Here is a 20,995-nt window from a genome sequence, read left to right as displayed (position 1 = left end):
CACCTGGCTAATTTTTGTATTTTTGTAGAGACGGAGTTTTGCTATGTTGGCCAGGCTGGTCTCGAACTCCTGACCTCAGGAAATCTGCCCCACTTAACCTCCCAAAGTGCTGAGATTACAGGAGTGAACCACCATGCCTGGATAGCTCTTTAATTTTTGTGGAAGAATTTCAGCCAAAACTGAAATTTAAAAAACGAGTTCAATGAAACTTGAACAATTATGAAATATTTTAATCCTCTTAGGTCAAGAGCTCCTAGTAGATACTTGGTTACCAACTGACTTCATTATGGGCAAGGGCTGGGATGAAAGGCAAAGAAAACATTTGGGTCCTTATGTTTACAGTGGAGCTTTCTTCACAATTCATGGATTGATATTCCTTTTTCTATAGGCAGGGTGGGAAAATAAGAAAGAAAGAATGTTTTTTCTTTTTTCAATTTATGTTTTCTAATTGACAGATAAAATTGCATGTATTTACCATGTACAATGTGATATGTTGAAGTACATGTACATTGTTTAATAACTAAATTTAGCTAATTAATATATATTATTAATGTTTTGATCATATTTGTGGGGAAAAAACACTTAACATTCACTGTCTTAGCATTTTTTAAGAGTATAATGTATTATTACCTGTAAGTCACCATGTTGTATGATAGTTCTATTGAATTTATTCCTTCCATCTAACTGAAACTTTGCATTTTTTACTTAAATCTACTCAACCCTTTCCCATCTCAACCACCCTAGCCTTTGGTCAACACCATTCAACTCTCTGCTTCTTTAAGTTTCATCATTTTAGATTCCACATATAAGTGTGACCATGTAGTATTTATCTTTCTGTGCCTGGCTTATTTAACTTAACATAATGTCTTGCGGGTTCATCCAATTTGCTACAAATGACAAGGTTTCCTTCATTTAGTGACTGAATAGTACTCCACTGTGTATATATACCACATTTTGTAATCCATTCATCCACTGATGGACACTTAGGTTCATTCCATATCTTGGCTATTGTGAGTAGCGCTGTAGTGAACATGGGAGCAACAGACATTCCTTCAACATCCTGATTTCATTTATTTTTGATATAAACTCAGTAGTCATGAAATTGCTGGACCATAGGGTAATTCTATTTTTAACTTTTCAAATGGCTATACTAATTTACATTCCCAACAACAGTATGCAAGGATTCCCTTTTTTCCACATCCTCACCAACACTTGTTATCTTTTGTGTTTATGATAATAGTCACTCTAGCAGGTGTGGGGTGATATCTCATTTTGGTTTTGATTTGCATTTTCTGGATGGTTAGTGATATTGAGCGTTTTTTTCAAATACCTCTTGGTCATTTGTGTCTTTTCTTTTGAGGAATGTCTATTCAACCCTTTGTCCATAAATAGGTTTATTTGTTTCCTTGCTATTGAGTTGTTTGAATTCCTTTTATATTTTGGATATTAGCTTGGTATCAGATGTATGGTTCATAAATATTTTCTCCCATTCTGTAGGTTGTCTTTCCACTCTGTTGATTGCTCCCTTTCCTGTACAGAAGCTTTTTTAGTTTGATGTAATCTCGTTGTCTATTTTTGCTTTCCTTGTCTGTGTTTTTGGGGTGAAATCCAAAAAGTCATTGCCCAGACCAATGTCATGGAACTTTTCCCTATGTTTTCCTCTAGTAGTTTTTGTAGTTTTGAATCTTATATTTACATCTTTAATTCATTTAGAATTGATTTTTCAATGTAGTGTGATATATGGGTCTAATGTCATTCTTCTGCATTTGAATATCCAGTTTTCCCAACACGATAAGAGGAGACTATCCTTTCCCTATTGTGTGTTCTTGGCATCTTTGTCAAAAATCAGTTGGCTGTAAATGTGTGGATTTATTTCTGGGCTCACTATTCTGTTTTGTCAGTTTATGTGCCTGTTTTTATGCCAGTATTATGCTGTTTTGGTTACAATAGCTTTGTAGTATATTTTGCGGTCAGGTAGTAGGATGATTCTAACTTTGGTTTTTTTGTTTTTCAGTTTTTGTTTTGTTCAAGATTGCTTTGGCTATGCAGTCTTTTTGTGGTTCCATACACATTTTAGTGTTTTCTTTTTTTCTGTTCCTTTGAAAAAAATGTTATTTGTGTTTTGTTTCATCAATGTTTTATAGTTTTCAGTGTAGAGATTTCTACTTACTGCGTTAAGTTTATTTCAAGGTATTACAATCTTTGGAGCTGTTGTAAATGGTATTGTTTTCTTGATTTTTTTTTCAGGTAGTTTATTGCTAGTAAATAAGAATGTGACTGATTTTTGTCTATTGATTTTATATCTTGCAACTTTATCGAATTTATTTATTACTTTCTAATAGGTTTCTGGTGGAGTCTTCAGAGTTTTCTCTGCATGAGATTGTGTCATCTGCAAACAGGGATAATTTAACTTTTCTTTTTTTTTTCCAATTTGGATTCCTTTTATTTCTATGGCCTAATTGCTCCGTCTAGGACCTTCGGTACTGTACCGAATAGAAGTGGTGAGAGTGGGCATCGTTGTCTTATTTCGGATCTTAGAGGAAAAGCTTTCGGCTTTTCTCAGTTGATTATGATGTTAGCTGTGGGTTTGTCATACATAGTCTTTATTGTGTTGTTGCACATTCTTTATATGCTTAATTTGTTGAGAGTTTTTTTTTTTAACATGAAAGGACTTTGAATTTGCCAAATTTTTTCTATTAATATGATCAGATCATTTTTGTCCTTCATTCTGTTAATGTCTTGCATCATGTTTATAGATCTGCATATGTTGAACGATACTTGCATCCTTGGGATGAATCGCACTTTATCATAGTGAATGTCTTTTCAATGTGCTGTTGAATTCGGTTTGCTAGTATTTTGTTGAAGGCTTTTCATCCATGTTCATTAGTGATACTGGTCTTCAGGCTTTTTGTTGCTGTTGTTCAGTAATTGTCTGGTTTTGGTATCAGGATAACACAAGATTTCTACATGTTCCCTATTCAGTTTAGAAGCAAGGAAAAGAAAATTGTCACTGAAGACAATTTTATGAGATAATTTTTTAAATCATAGTTTATGAATTTTGAAAGCCTATTGTACTTTCTTTTTTTTTTTTTTTGAGGCGGAGTCTGGCTCTGTCGCCCAGGCTGGAGTGCAGTGGCCGGATCTCAGCTCACTGCAAGCTCCGCCTCCCGAGTTTACGCCATTCTCCTGCCTCAGCCTCCGGAGTAGCTCGGACTACAGGCGCCCGCCACCTCACCCGGCTAGTTTTTTGTATTTTTTTAGTAGAGACGGGGTTTCACCGTGTTAGCCAGGATGGTCTCGATCTCCTGACCTCGTGATCCGCCCGTCTGGGCCTCCCAAAGTGCTGGGATTACAGGCTTGAGCCACCGCGCCCGGCCAAGCCTACTGTACTTTCTAACCCAAATTGTCCCGTAACTAGATATATGGTTTTGTCGAGTGACGTGTAGGTAGTGGCTGATAGGTATAAACAAGCCTTCTTTCACTGTGTCTGAGATCACAATTACTTTGATTAATTTGGGTTACAAGACTATAATCTCAAAAAGGCATTTAGATGATCTAGTAGTTATAGATAATAGGAATTACAATAAAATTCCTATGTTCCCTTTGTGAGATAAGAGCATTTGTGTGCAGGGTGTTCATTCACCATATGTATATTCAGTTTACAGTATGATTATGTAAATCTAGTATATATTATTGTACATTAACATGAGAACTGAATGTAGATTTATATCGAGACTTAGGCATTATAATGCAGTTATTACCTTTTATGCACTGATCTAGTTATCTACTGCTGCATAGCAAAATAGCCCAAAACCTCATGGCTTAAAGCAAGCACTGTTATATCTCATAGTTTGAGGGAGTGGCATCAGTATTTAAGTAGTACTTTGCTGGTAATTTTTCTGTTGCATGTGACATTGATTGATTCACCTGGGAGCATATCTGAAGGGTCGAGGTGGTTGCAATTGTATGTCTGTCATCTTGATGTGGAGGGCTAGAAGCCTGACTCAGCCGGGACAACTATAGCACCCACACGTGACCATTGCAACATGGTGGTCTCAAAGGAACCAGACTCTTTTCTGTCAGTCCTGGATCCCCAAAGTGTCCCAAGAGGCCATGGAAGCCTCAGAAGCCCTTGAACATTATTTTGGAACATTCTGTTGGTAAAGCAAATCACTAAGGCTGCCAGGATTTGAGGGGAGGAAGAATTAGACTAGAAACACACAGCCTTGCCTTCCCAATTTAGACTGCTGACCTCCACAGCTGTAGAAGAATAAATTTGTGTTGTTTTAAGGCATTGAGTTTGACAATCTGCTACAGCAGAGACACACAAAAGACACATTTGCTTTGTTTTTATTATGTGTGTGTGTGTTTATTTAATCATGAGGTACTGACTGCATGATTATAGCTTTAAAGTACAAAGAAATTGCAGTCACAAGTATCTGTTATCCCTGTTTTTATCCTGTCTTGGTTCTGAAAGACTCAACTGATCATTAAATTTGGGAGTACCTTTTTATATTTTGAATTAATGTTCATTCAAAACAAAATACTAACAAACAAAGTTCTAGGCATCCAAGAATACTGCAATAAGCTAATGTGCTTATATCATTTTTAGTTGATTTATCATATCCTTGCGTTTTGCTAAATAACATACAGTTACAAATTATAGCTTTATATATGGGATATTTAAAAAACACAAACATCTACAACTGTTAAATAATTATCCGTCATAAAGCCATAAAAATATATTTGATCACAGTTATAGAGGACTCATGGAGAAGAAAGGTTCTTTTGAATCAGGAGACTGAGGTTTGTACTCCATGATGCCATGTTTTTCCAGTGGCCTCTAATCCTTCAAATATTTTGTGGGAAACCAAATGCCAGTTTTTACCAAAACCAGGAAAAGGTGAAAGATGGCTGGGACTAGGGACCTCTAAAGCTTATCTTCCAGTTGCTCAAATTGCAACAGTCTCTTTAATTCTTTTAGTTTAAATGTTCACCCTTGCTAAATTTTATTTCTGCATTAAGTGCTATCATTTTATTATCTTGTCCTTTGTGAATATATGCAGTTACTCTGTAAGGCCCCATTCTTTAGCCATCGCCTGTATTTTCAATAAAAGAACCTCTACAGATGTTCATATGAGTGAACAGCGTCTGGAAGCCTGGCCAGGGGCCAGCCAGGTAATTAGTCTTGCTTGGGTGTTCCAGAAATAAAGTTATTATTTCCACAGCCTATATTGAGAGTTCAATTTTATTTCTTTTGAATTGGACTCCTTAATCTCTTAGCTTGCTTGTCTTGTGGGAAATGCATTAGGATTTCTGACTAGGGCCCATGGTTAGTCACTTTTTTTTTTTGGCCTTTCTAAAACCTAGATTAGTAACCCTAAAATTATAGAAATATAATCATGGAATGAGTATGCTTTAAAGTTTTTTAATACCCAAATACTTATAAAGTTTTCAACACTTAAGAAAAATATTTAAGTCTACCAAAGGAAGGTAGTGTTAGAGTGGAAATCTGAGTTCCTTGCAGCTTTATACATTCAGCCTTGCCAGCTATCCTGTCTCCATTGTGAACTTACAGGGCTTTTCGGGACCCTAAGTAGTGTCTTCTGGGGACATTTCTGTGGCATTGGTTCCTGGTGGCTGGAAATGTGCACATTCTTTATTATTTAGATATTGAGATTCATGGTTTGGCTTCTGTTGTAGAATAAAGCGATAAATGACATATCACGCCTTATCATTATGAACTCTGAAAAATATTTTAGAAGTTTTTCCTCTCCAAAGAGTTCCTATAATACATTTCTGTGGCCTGGAAATATTTTCTGTTGATGTAAAGTCACTGTGTGTGGAAGGTTCTCTGTGTGGGTATCTCTACTATACAAGGGGCAGGCTTCCGAGATCTCAGCCTGTGCGTTAGTCACACCTTTGCTTGTGTGTGGTGGAGCTTTCAGTTCAGGCTGATTTCTGGAAAAGGACTACCCAGCCGTGGCATTTGACCTAACAAGTTGCTTCCTATTCCAAAAAGAAAATTCATTAATACCTTAATGAATGAGAGTTGTTTGCATCATTATGGAACCTTTGACTAATGTGACTCTTAGAGACTCAGTCTGATTCCATTAGTAATTTGATAAAGAGCTGTAGCCAGTTGGCACCAGACCAGCTGTCACTATGGCCCCCAGCCCACCAGCTCAATGCCACTTTGTGTGGTGTTGCTCCGTTCTGTTAAACAGATGTTATGATTTAGGCTAGACATCCTGCATTTCATTAGGAAGAAAAATATCACCTATTTATCTCACTCATTCAGTCTTCAATGGACCAATCAATGGACTGAACATGTGTGGTCTGTAAATTCTGATCCCAGCTTTAACCACTACTTATAGCAAATACTTTAGAATGCCACGACCTCCAACTTTCTTAAAATACTCTCTTCTACACAGCAGGTTTCCCTGGTTATCTGATCTGTATATTTACAGATAAATGACTTTAAATCACAATTGAAAGAGATACTTGCTCAACATGCAGTGGTTTTTAGATATTCTTTTCCTGAACCAATGTTTTTCCTCTTGAAATTACATTATATTTATAATTTAGAAGCTTAGTTTCATATTTAATAAAGAACTCTAGGTGCGGTTAAGCCAATTTTCTCATAGTGGTTTCCTATCAATTACAAACCGATGTTAGGAATGTATATATGTACGCAATGGTAATAGGAGCAGATTGCTATTTCATGAGAGGCAGAAAATGAGATTTAGTAGGCCCTGTCTGTAGAATTTTCATACTTGAGGTTGGCCATAAACGTCAGCTAGGTTTTTGGGTAAATACATTGACAGATTTACGCAGACATCCACATACTTATTCAGAATCTTCTGCATCCCACGCAATGTGTGTACTCCACTGGGTTACAGAGATTAACAAGTGACACATTCCTTCAGTTATCGCCTGCTTTGCGTGTTGTGCTTCAGGATAGATAGACTCTACTGACGTCTCCTTGTTCACTGTATTTCCCTGCTCTGTCTTCTCCTTCCAGTGAGATTCTTTGTGGTATGTTCTGTCTTTTTGTACTAGCCAGTGTCTTTCTTCAAATGAAGTAAGCATTCCTTTTCATCCATAACGATTATAATAATCAATTACTCTAATGCTTGTTGGTTATAATATGTTTTATTTCTACTTTTTAAGTAGAGTACAGTGGAAAGAGACAAAAGAGAGATCAGCTTTTTTTCCCCCTTTTCTTTCTTCTGTTAAGTAACTCCATTTCTTTCTTCTACTCCCTAGTTAACATGAATTGTTTCTTTCATTTCTTTCCTCACTCCTCCGAAGTCAGAAGTGATAGTGGGTGATGTAGTGTGGTATGGAATAGATAGTGGGTTCACACTGAGACAGAGCAATTTTTAGTCTTTTTTTTTTGATATGTCTTCAAATAGACTGAATATTATGATCACTTCAGCAAAACTGTATCAAATAAAATAAGTTTATTAAAAGTTTATGTGCCAATATTTTGTTGGAGGGATTATAGCAAATTAACAACGTTTGAAATGTTTTCATACTTTTTCATGTTTATTTTCTTTATATTATTTTAGTTTTATTCTATAGACTTAAGTAGGAATCACAGCTTTATTTCTTCAATGTATGATGGTTTTTCTGGGGAAAGAAAAGAGTCTTTGGAAATGGAAAATAACCTGTAATTTATGTAATTATTAATAGTTTGGACAATGTTATTTTCAGTCCATCTCAATTAAACTTTGCTTTGTGATCTACAGTGTGCTATACATTTAATTATTTTTTTATTTTAAATTTGCTAAGTCACACAGATGAAAATTATGACACAGGTAAATTAGAATAGTTTTTAAATGTCATAAATAAGAGCCAAGCATTCAAACTCTCCAAGATGTCCAATATTAAAATAAGTGTACCATCTACATGAAAAGTAAATTAAAAATATTCTAGCATTAAGTATTATCAGTGTTTGCTAATGACAGGGTTTGTAAGAGCTAAATAAAGAAATACATAGTGAAAGTTATTCTCCTTTCACTTATACTATGAAGATTTGTTGCATTTAAGTTTTGTAAAAGTATGATAATACTTTATTGAGTTTCATTTAAGTGCCCAAGGGTAGGATAATGTTCAATGGGTTCTATGATTATCAAACCCAGAAGGAACCAATCTTTTAATATGATTGCTTGAAATTTTCTGATGAATCCTTTGGATTAAATTCAAAATAAAATACCATTTTTTTATAATCTGTTTAAATTCTGAGATTGAATTGCAGTAGTAGCCAAATAGCCAAATAGTAGAATTTTAACAGCCAAATAGTGGAATTTCATTTGAAGTTATTACATTGCTTTCCTCATTGTGTCTTTTCAGATATTACATATTTTATTGATTTCACATCTTTCTCAATAATGCTCTAAATGTATTAAATTATGAGTATGCCCTGAACATATTTTATTAATATGTACTTCTGTCCCGAAAATTATCCCATTTTGAGTGATTTGTTTTTTCAAAAAATTTTATTTCTTCTTTTTAAAAAAGGCATTTAGTGAATTTGAGATTGAGCAGCATCAAGAATGTGCTTATGACCACTTAGAAGTATTTGATGGAGAAACAGAAAAGTCACCAATTCTTGGACGACTATGTGGCAACAAGATACCAGATCCCCTTGTGGCTACTGGAAATAAAATGTTTGTTCGGTTTGTTTCTGATGCATCTGTTCAAAGAAAAGGCTTTCAAGCCACACATTCTACAGGTCAGCAAATTCGAGTCGTGTTTCTCTTTTTTGGACTAAGATCCAGGTTTCTCTTCTGGTGAATTTGGTTCAATAATAGGATTGTAAATAAATCTCCAAGCATAGCAGATGAAATTTCACTGAAGCACTTTGTGAAATATTTGCAGAACCACACAGCATCCTACCTAAAGATCTCTGCAGTTCTTGAGCATTTAGGAAGACCCAATAGCTTTTGCCTGATTTGTGATCAGTGCAGTTTGTTTAAGTAGAACTGTACCGAAATATTCATATAATGTATTTCGTATTAACATTAGCAGTTTGATTTTTATGTTATATTTAACAGATAGAAATCTATGGCTTGATACTAAAAATGTATGTTTTATCTAATAACCTATCAGATCAGCTAGATTTTACATTGATATATTTTTATAAATAAGTTTAAGACTGATCTGTTTGACAGAGCCTCTATTTTTCCTTTGTTTATTTGGTATGCAACATGATCTTTTGCCTAATCCTATGCTCTAATTTACTCTTACACATTTCAACTAACTATTCTGGGAATCTTAAAGAAATAGAATTTAATTTAGAAAAAATATGAAAAATTTTAGACAGAAATCTAGAGTAACGTTATTTATAGTTTGGAGACAGTTTCATTATATGTTCCATATTAGCTGGTCATTTAGCTTGTACTGACACCTAGTGGCATTGCTGATGCATATGGGAGAAATTTGTCTTGGAAAACAGTATAAAAACGTACAAATTCATCTATGAAATAATTTTAGTGAAATTTTGTCATGAATTTCTGCTGATTGCTTTTATTCTTTCACTTTGTTTTGTAATTCATAATTTTAACTATTCCATTATCCAACATTATTTTTCACTCTAGTATATTTTATTATGAGCATTCGATTTATACTGAAGTCTGTGATAAAGATATTGTCAGGATAGTAATCTGATTAATAATAGTAATCATATGTCTTCTATCAATAATACAAATTAATTACTTCTTATGATTAATGTAAATATTACACATGAGGAAAATCTTATATAGACCAGAGAAATATCATGCTAATGAGAGATTTTCCACACATTTGGCATTTACTCTTTCAATATTTTTCTTATAATTTGTCACCTAATGAAGGGGTGGAAAAATAAAATCCTATTACTTAATCAATGTTTCGCTGATAGCACACAGTTCATCACATTTTGGAAAATATCGTCATCATATGTTCCAAAAATGTAGTGTGAAAATGTGCTGTCAGTGTTTAAATAATTGATGATATACTAAGATTATCTATTTTTTTCTTATTTATTTTTATAAAAACTTACTTTTATGCTGTCTCTTTTTACCCCTTGTAAGAGGGATAACTGAGGTTCTATTATGTCCCAGTGTGTCAGTACATCTGGGTTCCTGCTACAAGTGAACCCTTAGCTGGCAGGAAACTTTTGAAAAGATCTCAGTTTTCTCATCTGTAAAATAATAATCCCAAGGTTACTTACAGCAGTAAAACTCCATAACTCCCTAATTTGCATGATTTCTTCCCATGCACACCATTTGCAGTGTTTGTATTATCATGAACATTCCACTAAGAGGATCTAATTTTATCTTAATGGAGGTCATGTATTATGATCCAATGGTAGAGAATGCACTGGGCATTTTAGTCTTACACACATACTTTCCATCCTCATTTTGCAGATGAAGCCAGTGAAAATCTGGACGATTAATTTGCAGTTTCTAAAATAGTGTCAAAGCTTGGGTTTTATTCTAATTCTGATTGTTTTCAAAGATAATGTACTCCCTACTATAGTAATATTTTCTCATGTAAAACTTTTGGATTAGGAAGAAAATGAATATAAAACTATCATTCTTATTAGGTGAAGATTGAATTCTTCTTTATAGAAATATTAAGCAAATCTCTTCAAAATATGTAAGTGACTAGGCTCATTTTATTTCCCTGTTTCATTCACAACCATTCAGATACCATGTGAGGAACCCCAATCACAATTTGTTAGGCAAAACAGGCCATGGATATTCTTTAAGCCTGCCCTGTCATTTCAGAAATGAGAAATTTAAGGCTAAAAAATTTAACGGTAACTGAAATAGCACAAGAAGTTAGTAACAGTTGAAATTAGAGTCCCAACTTCCCAACTCGTCTTCCTTTATTATTCTGAGAATTTTTGATATTACTTGTTTGTTTTTTCAGCTAGGTTGGAATTTTTCTGGTAGACCTCTTTTTTTCTATTACTTTCTAGTAATCATACATGTTGAAATACTCTTATTTAAGTCTGCTTTTATTTCTCCTCAAAGTCTCTTTAACATGTTCATTTATTCTACTCTTTCACCAAATATTCATTTTGCATCTGCTTTGGACAATGTAAATGTGTGGGAATTTTTAAGACAATAGAAGGAATTCCTGTCTATTGACAGCTTACAGTCTGATAAGTTAAACTTATGATTTTCAGTTTATCTTTCAATTTCTGCTGACAAGACAGCCAAGTCCAGTACCATATCTGTCAGCCTTTGCTACACATATAAAGCATTTATTCATGATTTACTGTCTTCTAGAATATGGATGGCTATTTTTGATGGATTCTTTAAGTGTATAGTTCCATATGCTTAGATAAATTTATATTTTTGTATACAACTTTAATTTTATGCACAAGAGAAATTTCTAACACTATGAATTTTAAAACTAGGTGATTAGAAATGTAATATGTAATTATGGCTGCTTTTCTTTAGAAGTTAAAAAACAAGTCCACAGAAAATGGACTTAATTGAAAAGAGTTCTTTTTCCTCTGACAGTTTGCTCAAATTCGAATTCCAAATTTATTTTAATAGGTAACAAATGGTATTCCTCCAGCCTTAAATAACTTAATTAAAGGAAGCAAATCTTTGGTTAAAAAAAAAAAAAAAATCCTGTGTCTTAGTTCTAAGAGGATATGGCTACAAAACAGAAAAATGGGAGAAACATGGAGAGAAAATAATTTTTAAAATCAAAGTATTGTCTCTTGAGACTTCTTTTCTTTAATATAAAACATCATATTCTGTGTCAATGACGTTTAAAAATAAAGTAATATATTATTAAATTCTTTGGAAAGAAAATTATTTTGATCTAAATCAATTAAACCGGATTGCTCACTGAAAGCATTTATAAGTCAAATTACAAGATTTCTCCTGGAGTTTAATACTTTACCAGGAAATAAACAAACCTGTCTTTCCAAATTAAAATGAAGTTCACCATAGACTTCTCTTCCCTCCTTGTTACCTTTCCTATTCAGCTTCATTTTCCATTTCTCAGAATTCTGTAAGAACTGCTTTGGCAGCTGTTCTTTAGATGATATAAAAATGCTATTGCCAACATGGTAAATAACTGGTTTTATGTTTTTCTGACTTGGTAAATGAATAGGTAGTTTTGATGAAAATGTGTTCACCGTATTTAAAAGTCATCTTTTAAAGTGACCTATTACAATAAAGGACCTGTTGACCATTGCTTGAATGGCCAGGAGGATTCTGGAAAACACCCAGAAGCAATTGCCCTCAGGCTGCCTATTGTATTCTGGAATTTTCTCAGGGCATATTATAGGTTGGTGCAATAGTAATTACAGTTTAATAAAATCACACCTCTTTTGCATATAGCATTCAAATGTTCATTTCATTCTTTACAAATTCATCCTGTGGACTAAATTATGTTATGGTGTGTGTGTATGTGTGTGTGTGTGAGTGAATGATGGTTAGAATATTAATTCCTGTGAACTGAATTCTGTCATGGTGGTGTGTGTGTGTTTGTGTGTGTGTCACGGTTAGAAATTAATTCCAGGTTTATTAGTTTGAGCAGTGATCCACAGAAATGAGGGTGTGCACTGCAATAGATAAAAGAAAACAGACGCAAAAATGGGGGGCGCGGAACTTCTTGTTGTCCTTAAATGCAGTTTAAGGCATTTGTTTTTAAATGTAGGTCGTTTTTCTAGAAGTTTTTAATAAAGTCCCATAAAGACACCTTCCTGTGATTTTCAGATTCATAAAGCCTCTATGAAGTCATTTTTCCTCTTCTGTTTAATTTCTTTAATTCTTCCTTGATTTTTGTTCCAAGTTGTGGCTGGCAGAGTGTTGCTTCTTCTGGATCCTGATCTTTGTAGTGCTGCCTTGTATCTGTGAGGCAGGCACACAAAAAAGGCTGCCTGCACCAGCTCTCCAGGTCCTCCCCTGCTGCTCTTCCTGGGCTGTGGTGAAGCTAGCTTAAAAAGCTGAAAACAAAATATATCAGTCAATTCTCAAACTTGGAGAAGAGGTAGAATTTTTAAAAATCTGTAAATGAGATTACACTGATTTACATATTTATATGTTGAATTCAGAAATATTTTTCACAAAATATTTTACTGGCCTTCAAAAATAGAATTTTTCCTTTCTAATAGAAGATTAATAGTGCTTTAAATTGTTGATTAATTTTCTGGGTTTTTCATTTCATACCTGAGTGGATCCTAGAGTACAGATGATGGCATTTATGTATGCTCATAGGAAAATAATAACAATAATAATGGTAGCTTAAGTTTATACAGGTTTTACTATGCCAGGCACCTTTCAAGCATTTTTCATATATGAACCTATGCACTCTTCATCTGGACCCTGTGATGTGAGTACTATGTGTGACTCCCTTTTTAGAAATGAAACTGTGGAAAAAAGTCCCCCAGCTGGTAAAGAACAGAACCAGATTTGCAGCCAGGCAATTTGACTGGGAGTTCCATGCCACGAAGGGGCAAATAATTATTGGAGTTACTGAAATAAGAAAAGCTCCATACTGGGAAAGGGAGGATGCTTGGCTTCCAGTTTGTGGCACTTGGGAGATAAAATCCCAAGGGTAATTGGTATTCCAGTTTTCAGGAATATTTCCTCACATAAATACATTTGTAATAGTAGCACCTCTATCAGTAGGTTGTGTGAGATACTCATCTACCATTTGGAAGATGGAGGGACATTTGCATTCACCGTGTAACACAGCCCAATGGGGAAGTCATTCTTGTAACTGGAACCCTAGCTGGAAGTTCCTTCATATGTTAGTCACATAAAGGTCTCTGAATTTGCTGTTGTTTATGACAACGCCCATAGATTTGCTTGGGCATACAAGAATTCAGACAAGGGGTTCAATACCCATAGTTCAGAAACATTTTGTTTTTTAAAAGTCACCAAACCACAATATGGGTAAACTATATAAAAATCTGAAAAGTCCAATTTAGAATGTCAGCTGCCTAACCATCTTCACGAAGGACTATCAGGTCACAGACTACCATGACAGTGTTACAGTTGTATTTGGCTGTCCAGTGGTTTTGCGTCTCCAGATCTTACCACATTGGATTTCCTCTGGGATGTTCCTTATTTTAGCAGTGAAATTCCTGCTTCCCAGAAACTCTTTCAAGCCTTGACAAACAGGGACAGAAAGAAACTCTACTTTCTCCTGACACTTTTCATAGCCCTTTCTTTTATCTCCCTCCTAACCACCGTACTTGCTTGGATAGGTTGGTGGGGCATTGTAGGCTCTCTGCCTTTATTTAATCTCCAGTAATTAAAAAGTTTTAGGGCTCTGGCCAGGTGCGGTGGCTCATGTGTGTAATCCCAGCACTTTGGGAGGCTAAGGCAGGTGGATCACTTGAGGTCAGGAGTTCAAGACCAGCCTGGCCAACACGGTGAAACCCTGCCTCTACTAAAAATACAAAACATTAGCCACATGTGGTAGTGAGCGCCTGTAGTGCCAGTTACTTGGGAGGGTGAGGCAGGAGAATTGCTTGAATCTGGGAGGCAGAAGTTGCAGTGAGCCGAGATCACACCACTGTACTCCAACCTGGATGATAGAGCGAGAGCTCTTCTCAAAAAAAAAAAGGAAAAGTTTTGGGGCTCTGACTGCAAATTTTTCCTGAGAAGAGTGTTTGAAATCTTTTATTTTCTAAATTATACTAACTAAAACGTTTTATACACACTTGCTTATTTCGTTGGTGTATTTACCTTGAGTGACAAAGGTCACTCAATAATAACTGGTAGAGCCTATGCTTATTAATTTATCTTTTTTAAAGGAGCTGTGAGGAGCATTTACTATTTTTTCTTGTAATAAACACAGCCTATCGTTTGATAGATTCGAGAATTGCAAAGATAATTATAATTAATGATATATGTAGGTTTTCCCCCATCAAGTGAGATAAATATTTCTATTGAAGTAAAATCCTACTATTGTATATATTCTATACAGAAAGTTCCATATAACACAAACACACACTGAGGAGTTTTATATCTATTGTTGAATTTTAAGTTGCTTCTCACTTCTTTGCATTTGGGGTTCTTAAATTGTTACGATTAAACTTGAGTTAATACTCTGGAGTCTTCTCTATGAAAATAGTTATTTGAGACTAGAGACAGTATTAGGTATTACAATTTTAAAAATTATTGAGTTACTAAGTGGTAGATTCTAAGCGATTTTCATGTTTTCAATTCTGAAACCTCCCTAAAATTGGTACCATTATTTTCATCTGTATTTTACCCTTGAGAAAAACATGGCTCAAAGACATCTCTTACCCAGAGTCACAGGGCCCGCAGGCATTGGGACTGAGATTCCAACCCAGGTGGTCCATGTCTGGGGCCTGGGTGGGCACTCATGACACTATCTGACTCTTCAGTTATGGAAAACATAACTGATACTGGAAGTAGAAACAGAAGTTAGACAATGGCTAGGCTACACTGAAACTACACTGAAATTTAAATTGGAACCGTTAAAGCCCATTGACCTTACTCGTTTTATTTTTCTTTCCTGGGCAGAGTGTGGCGGCCGATTGAAAGCAGAATCAAAACCCAGAGATCTGTACTCACATGCTCAGTTTGGGGATAACAACTACCCGGGGCAGGTTGACTGTGAATGGCTGTTAGTATCAGAACGGGGCTCTCGACTTGAACTATCCTTCCAGACGTTTGAAGTGGAAGAAGAAGCAGACTGTGGCTATGACTATGTGGAGCTCTTTGACGGTCTCGATTCAACAGCTGTGGGGCTTGGTCGATTCTGTGGATCCGGGGTAAATATACCACCAATAGGATACCCTGGACACCATTAAGATGCCTATTGATGCATGATTGATATATGTACCATTCACAAGTTGGCAATGCTTTTGCAAAAAAAAAAAAAAAAGGTTACATCGTATTATAAATGGCTTGACAAAATATAACATGCATCTTCCCTTATCAATTCTCCACTTCTAATGCATTTGCCTGAATAATATCAGGTGAAACTGATGAAATCAGTAGGTATAATTTCTTATCACTTTTCCAAGTTCTAAGTTCTTATTATGCAATAAATATTTAAATACTTAATCTAACAGCAGCGTATTTAAACACACACCACAGACAATTCTGTCACGTTTCTAAACTGAAGCTTAAGGGAAAAAAAGAATATGCACACCATTCTAATTCACATTCTCTTCTTAACAAATATATTTGGCGGCAGTGGCAAGGTCAGCCACTGGTGTGTGTACACAGGCAGTGCTACAGAGATACTGTTCCATTGCAGAGTGTCACTTAGTGTCACTTGTGCAGGTGCAGAGTGCCAGGTACAGGCCAGAAAAGGTCACCATGAGAAATAAGGAAAAGAAAAACCTAAAGTTTTCTCTGTACTTTTCCCCCAGAACTCACTGCATGAATATTTATATATTTATAGTCTTCTGAATACATAGTTTGTGCTGAAGATATTGGTCCCAGTTTTTCAAATGTCTACCAGTAGCTATTGCTTCAGTAATACCGTCGAACTCCTGTCCAAATGACAACTGAAATGTAATGAAAAAGGTTCTTGGTGCTTAGATTATTACAACAAGAAATACTGGACGATTTAGATTCTGGAAGTGGCTCTGCTTCAGAGCAGCTTCTGAAACACATTTAGTATCTCTACACTCTCTGAACCTCACTTTACTGATTTGCAAATCAAGAGAACTTGGCTTAAAAGTTTAGGGAAAAAACACTCAAGTCCTAGGGAGAAAAGTGCCCAGAACTTAGAAAATGTAATGTATGTTCAGAGCTCAGCTACATCACCGACTAGCCACGTGAACTCTAGCATGTCACTTTCTTCTCTGAATCCCATTTTCTCCTCTATAAAGTGAAGAAGTAGATTACACCTACTCTCCAAGGTTGTTGGGAGGAATAAATTATATTCCAAAGAAAAGTTTTCCCAAACATGCATTACACTGAAGAAAAAGTGATTCGTTTTATTGCTTGTTTACTTGCTTGTTGTTTTTGTTTTTCTTCAGCCCCCAGAAGAGATTTATTCAATTGGAGACGCAGTTTTAATTCATTTCCACACTGATGACACAATCAACAAGAAGGGATTTCATATAAGATACAAAAGCATAAGATATGCAGATACCACACATACCAAAAAATAACACCAAAACCTCTGTCAGAACACAAAAGAATGTGCATAATGGAGAGAAGACATATTTTTTTAAAAAACTGAAGATAGTGGCACAAATGTTTTATATAAAGAGTTTGAACAAAAAATCCCTGTAAGACCAGAATTATCTTTGTACTAAAAGAGAAGTTTCCAGCGAAACCCTTATCAGCATTACAAGGATATTTGAACTCCGTGCTCGATGGTATTAATAAAGCTGGTGAAAGGGCATCACGTACTTCAAGGAAGACTCTACAAGCTTTTGTTCACAGCTTGAAATAGACGCCTCACAATTCAGACAGTTTAATTCAGGAGTTGTGACCCTGCAGAGTTCTTTCTGACAATTTGTCAAGATTTAGGGACATAAAATGATCTTGCACGTTATAAACTGGAAAACACTATTCTGGTTGTCTTAGGATAATTGCTGACTTTGTATCTTGGATACAGTGTAAACCAGATCCACGTAAGGTGATGTGAAATGGGATTCTTTTGAAGATGATTTGTACTTTCCATGTGTATGTGTGTGTCTGGTGTTTGGAAACTGGGATATTTCAGCTTCATTATTTCCACTTGCAGGCCAGCTTAACCTCTGAAACACAAATGATCTTGAGACCACTTTAGTGTACTTACATTTTGATGAGTTTGAAATGTCAGTGGTGTCTATTATTGCAGTTAAATTCTAGACATCAGTTCTTTGTCTCGGAAAATGCCCAGTGAAATGGTAAACTTAGTTCTTTTTTTTGGAAGTGCTGCCTTTCACACCAAATCCAAGAAGCCTGTGATGTCTTACGAACCTTACGAGAAAACGTCGAAGAGGTGTGAGCAGGATTCTTCTGAATGACTGTCTGGATGGTTCATTACTCAAGTTACTGCTGCTGCTATTGTCTTTCCTTTGTTGTCTATCTGTTATTGTTGAAGCTATTATTGTTGATGTTTTCATGGTTAATCTATTTTTTAAAAATGAAATGAAGCAGAAGTAGGTCTTGTGAGAACTGAAAGATCTCTTTCATTTTTCTCTTCCTGGGATTCATTTTTTCAAAATGCAATGTTGGAAAAAAATGTTTGTTTCTGAAAGACTTCTTATGGTGCTATTCCATAAACTTTTTTTTAAACAAGTTTTTGACCTTTGAGCCAACCCACCTGTAGACTACGAATGTCTCCCTATGGCTGGTGGCATTTGAAGACTAAAGACTTGTCAAATATATCAAGAGTATATCATTGCAAGGGCAACCCTTGTCCTGTGGAACAACTACTTATAATGCCTTAGAATTCTTGCACATGATCGAACAGATCCTCCTAAAACACACCTTTTGAAATGTTGAACATAAGAGTGTATGTTAACCAATAGCTCTATGAAGAAAATGCATTTCCATGACTGAAGCATTGGATATAAATATGGTGTCCTGCTTTTTTTGTAGAAAATGTAATTTGAGGATGAATTTTCTGCTTTAAAGGCATGTGTGTTTTTAAAATTAATGAATGTAGATGTGTGATTGTCTGAGTGAGTGACACTACAAGAGGTAAAAAATAATGGGTGGTTGAAAAGTTAAAATGTATGTGCCAAGTTCTACTAGAATTCCATTTGAAATAGCACCTTCCTTAGGTTTCATGGACAAATAATGGGAACTTCTAATTATGATCAATTGCATTAAAGAAAGGCTCTTTCCTTTAGAGAAACTCTATTTTGATGTCAATATAGATTACTGTATGAAGTAGCTTTGTTTCTGTTACCTGTCCATGAGCATACAACATTGAATACAATCGGGTATATTCTTTCAGTTTTACAAAATTAAACTATACACACAGATGTAGCTTATCTGTTTTTTTCTTAAATTGTTGCCCTGAAAATATTTCTTGCATATGAATTGTAAAATGTAAATACATTTTTAAAACCAACGTTTTGATCTTATTGAATGTTACTTTGAAAATGTGTAACTATTGCCTGCAATGTAGATGAGCCTGTTAGTAGAGCTGATTTATTCCAGTAACTTCTTCCATATTTTCTCACTAATCTCCAGTTAGCCAAAATATGCCAGGAATGGGAAAGAGGAGAAAAAGTCATTAACATTAACACCTATACTGTTCTATACTACTCCTACCCCTGTGCTAGGAATGTGCACTAGCTCTTTTTAAATTCCATGCTACACTTTGAGGACTGTCATCATGTTCTCGTTTTGTAGTTCAGAAAGTGAGGCTCAAAGAATTTATTTAACCTTCGCAGAGTCACAGTGTAAAGTTAGATGTTGAAATCCAGTTTGTCTTATATAAGAGTCTCTGCTTGTTCTACAAAGGTAGTAGAATCAATCTTGACCTACATAAATAGTAGATTTTTTATGGTGAAACTTTCCCACATAAAGTAAATTTTAGGAGTGAATTAGAGTAAAACTCTCAAAATAGGCATTTTGTTCTTTTCGAGAACAGCATGAAACTTAGAATATCAATGATAGCTATATTTAAGAATCAGAATTAGTATTAGGAATTTAAAATAAACTATAGTTTGGAGTTAGTATGAACCTTTTGTGAAAATAAATATATTAAATTATTTTTCCTGATGTGATAGGGGAAATGTATTGATCTATATTAAGAAATATTCTGGACATTCTGATTGATATGTTATTAGGCCATGGTGAGCTATGCTTTGCACAACTGAGAATTTAGGTATTTAGAAGGCATACAGAGATGTTGTCATAACTAGGTCTTCAACGTGAAAATTAATTTTTATTGTATCATATCAGATATTAGTTTACCGCATATTATTTTTATATTAATTCAATGTTTGCCTTAAATGTGTTGTTAAATGAAAATACAGACAGCTTCATTATTGTGTTGTTAATGATTGTTAGTTACTGCTCCAGGCATTTTATTAAATTAATTTTTTAAATTATTTTCCACCCTACATCAGTATATTGGTTGTGCTTCATATTTGCCAAAGTCCTAACTCCCATGTTGTCCTCTCTGACTATACATAGAAAAAAACACTGTTCTCACTTGATTTTATTAAATTATTTTTAAAAGTCAATTTTGAATATAACCGTAGTTTATTCATGAGATAGTGACTTAACATAAATGGACAAAATAACTTTTTAAAAGAAATGGATGAGAAGCAATTGTGTTTCCGAAACCCTCAAGTATCCCATTCCTATATGGCTGGATTTTTGCTATCTATGATTCATTTTAATATGTCACAGTATGAGATTCAAATTCTGCTTAACTTTGCTTTAAAATATCTTAGCCTCTTTTAGTTGGTTTGTAATACTGCTGTATTTTTGGTGATAAGCTTCAAATATCAAATTTTGTTCTGCCATATAGAAAAATATCTAAAAGCATCAAATAACTAATTTTATTTTTGTAAGGTTAAAATTTATTTTTTAAAAGAAACATTAAATTATATATTTATATAGATTTAGAAGGAGTATAACCCTGTGTGAAATTATAAATTACTAAAAACAGTTATCAAATATTTGGAAACTATTATTTACTAATAAGAATAAGACTTGCCTTATGGAAAATTTTTGATGCCACTTGTTAAATCAGGTATGGAAGGAGGAAAGCAGAAAATATAACTGCCTCCTAAAGATATATAATTTGAATTGCAGTAATGCTTTCTATTTTACAACAACAAATGTGTAATAAGAACTTATCAAAAGGAGAAAAAAGGTGGCTGGTGAATGAATTGAAAGTTTTTACCCTTCAGTGCATGGTAATTGGTTTCCAATGAATATTTAGCTTTTGGTGTTTTATGTTATTGTTATAAAACTGAGAAACTTTGTCATTAGATTAGGAACCAAGTAGTGGGAATGCTGGCTCTCATATTTTGTGAAATAGCATTATTCGTCTCCAGACTTTCTTCTGACATCTACATTTT

General features: G+C 34.6%; 1 protein-coding gene across 3 annotated transcripts in view; it reads left to right on the top strand.

Moving 5' to 3' along the window:
- The window catches only part of TLL1 (tolloid-like 1), a 223,262-nt gene extending 202,553 nt beyond the window's left edge, over window positions 1-20,709 (top strand). For 2 of the 3 annotated variants that reach the window (XM_011959657.1, XM_011959659.1), the window contains 3 exons: window positions 8,527-8,740; window positions 15,519-15,769; window positions 16,991-20,149. In XM_011959657.1, the coding sequence (XP_011815047.1) occupies window positions 8,527-8,740; window positions 15,519-15,769; window positions 16,991-17,125 (600 nt within the window). In that variant the 3' untranslated portion in view covers window positions 17,126-20,149. Of the gene's footprint in view, window positions 1-8,526; window positions 8,741-15,518; window positions 15,770-16,990 lie in introns of all 3 variants that reach the window. The other variant, XM_011959658.1, reaches the window with a different exon arrangement.
- The last annotated feature ends 286 nt before the right edge of the window (window positions 20,710-20,995 follow it).

The sequence above is a fragment of the Colobus angolensis genome, unplaced genomic scaffold (assembly GCF_000951035.1).
Source record: "Colobus angolensis palliatus isolate OR3802 unplaced genomic scaffold, Cang.pa_1.0 Scaffold5, whole genome shotgun sequence".
Taxonomy (NCBI): Eukaryota; Metazoa; Chordata; class Mammalia; order Primates; family Cercopithecidae; genus Colobus; species Colobus angolensis.
This window is presented reverse-complemented; position numbering and strand designations above follow the sequence as displayed.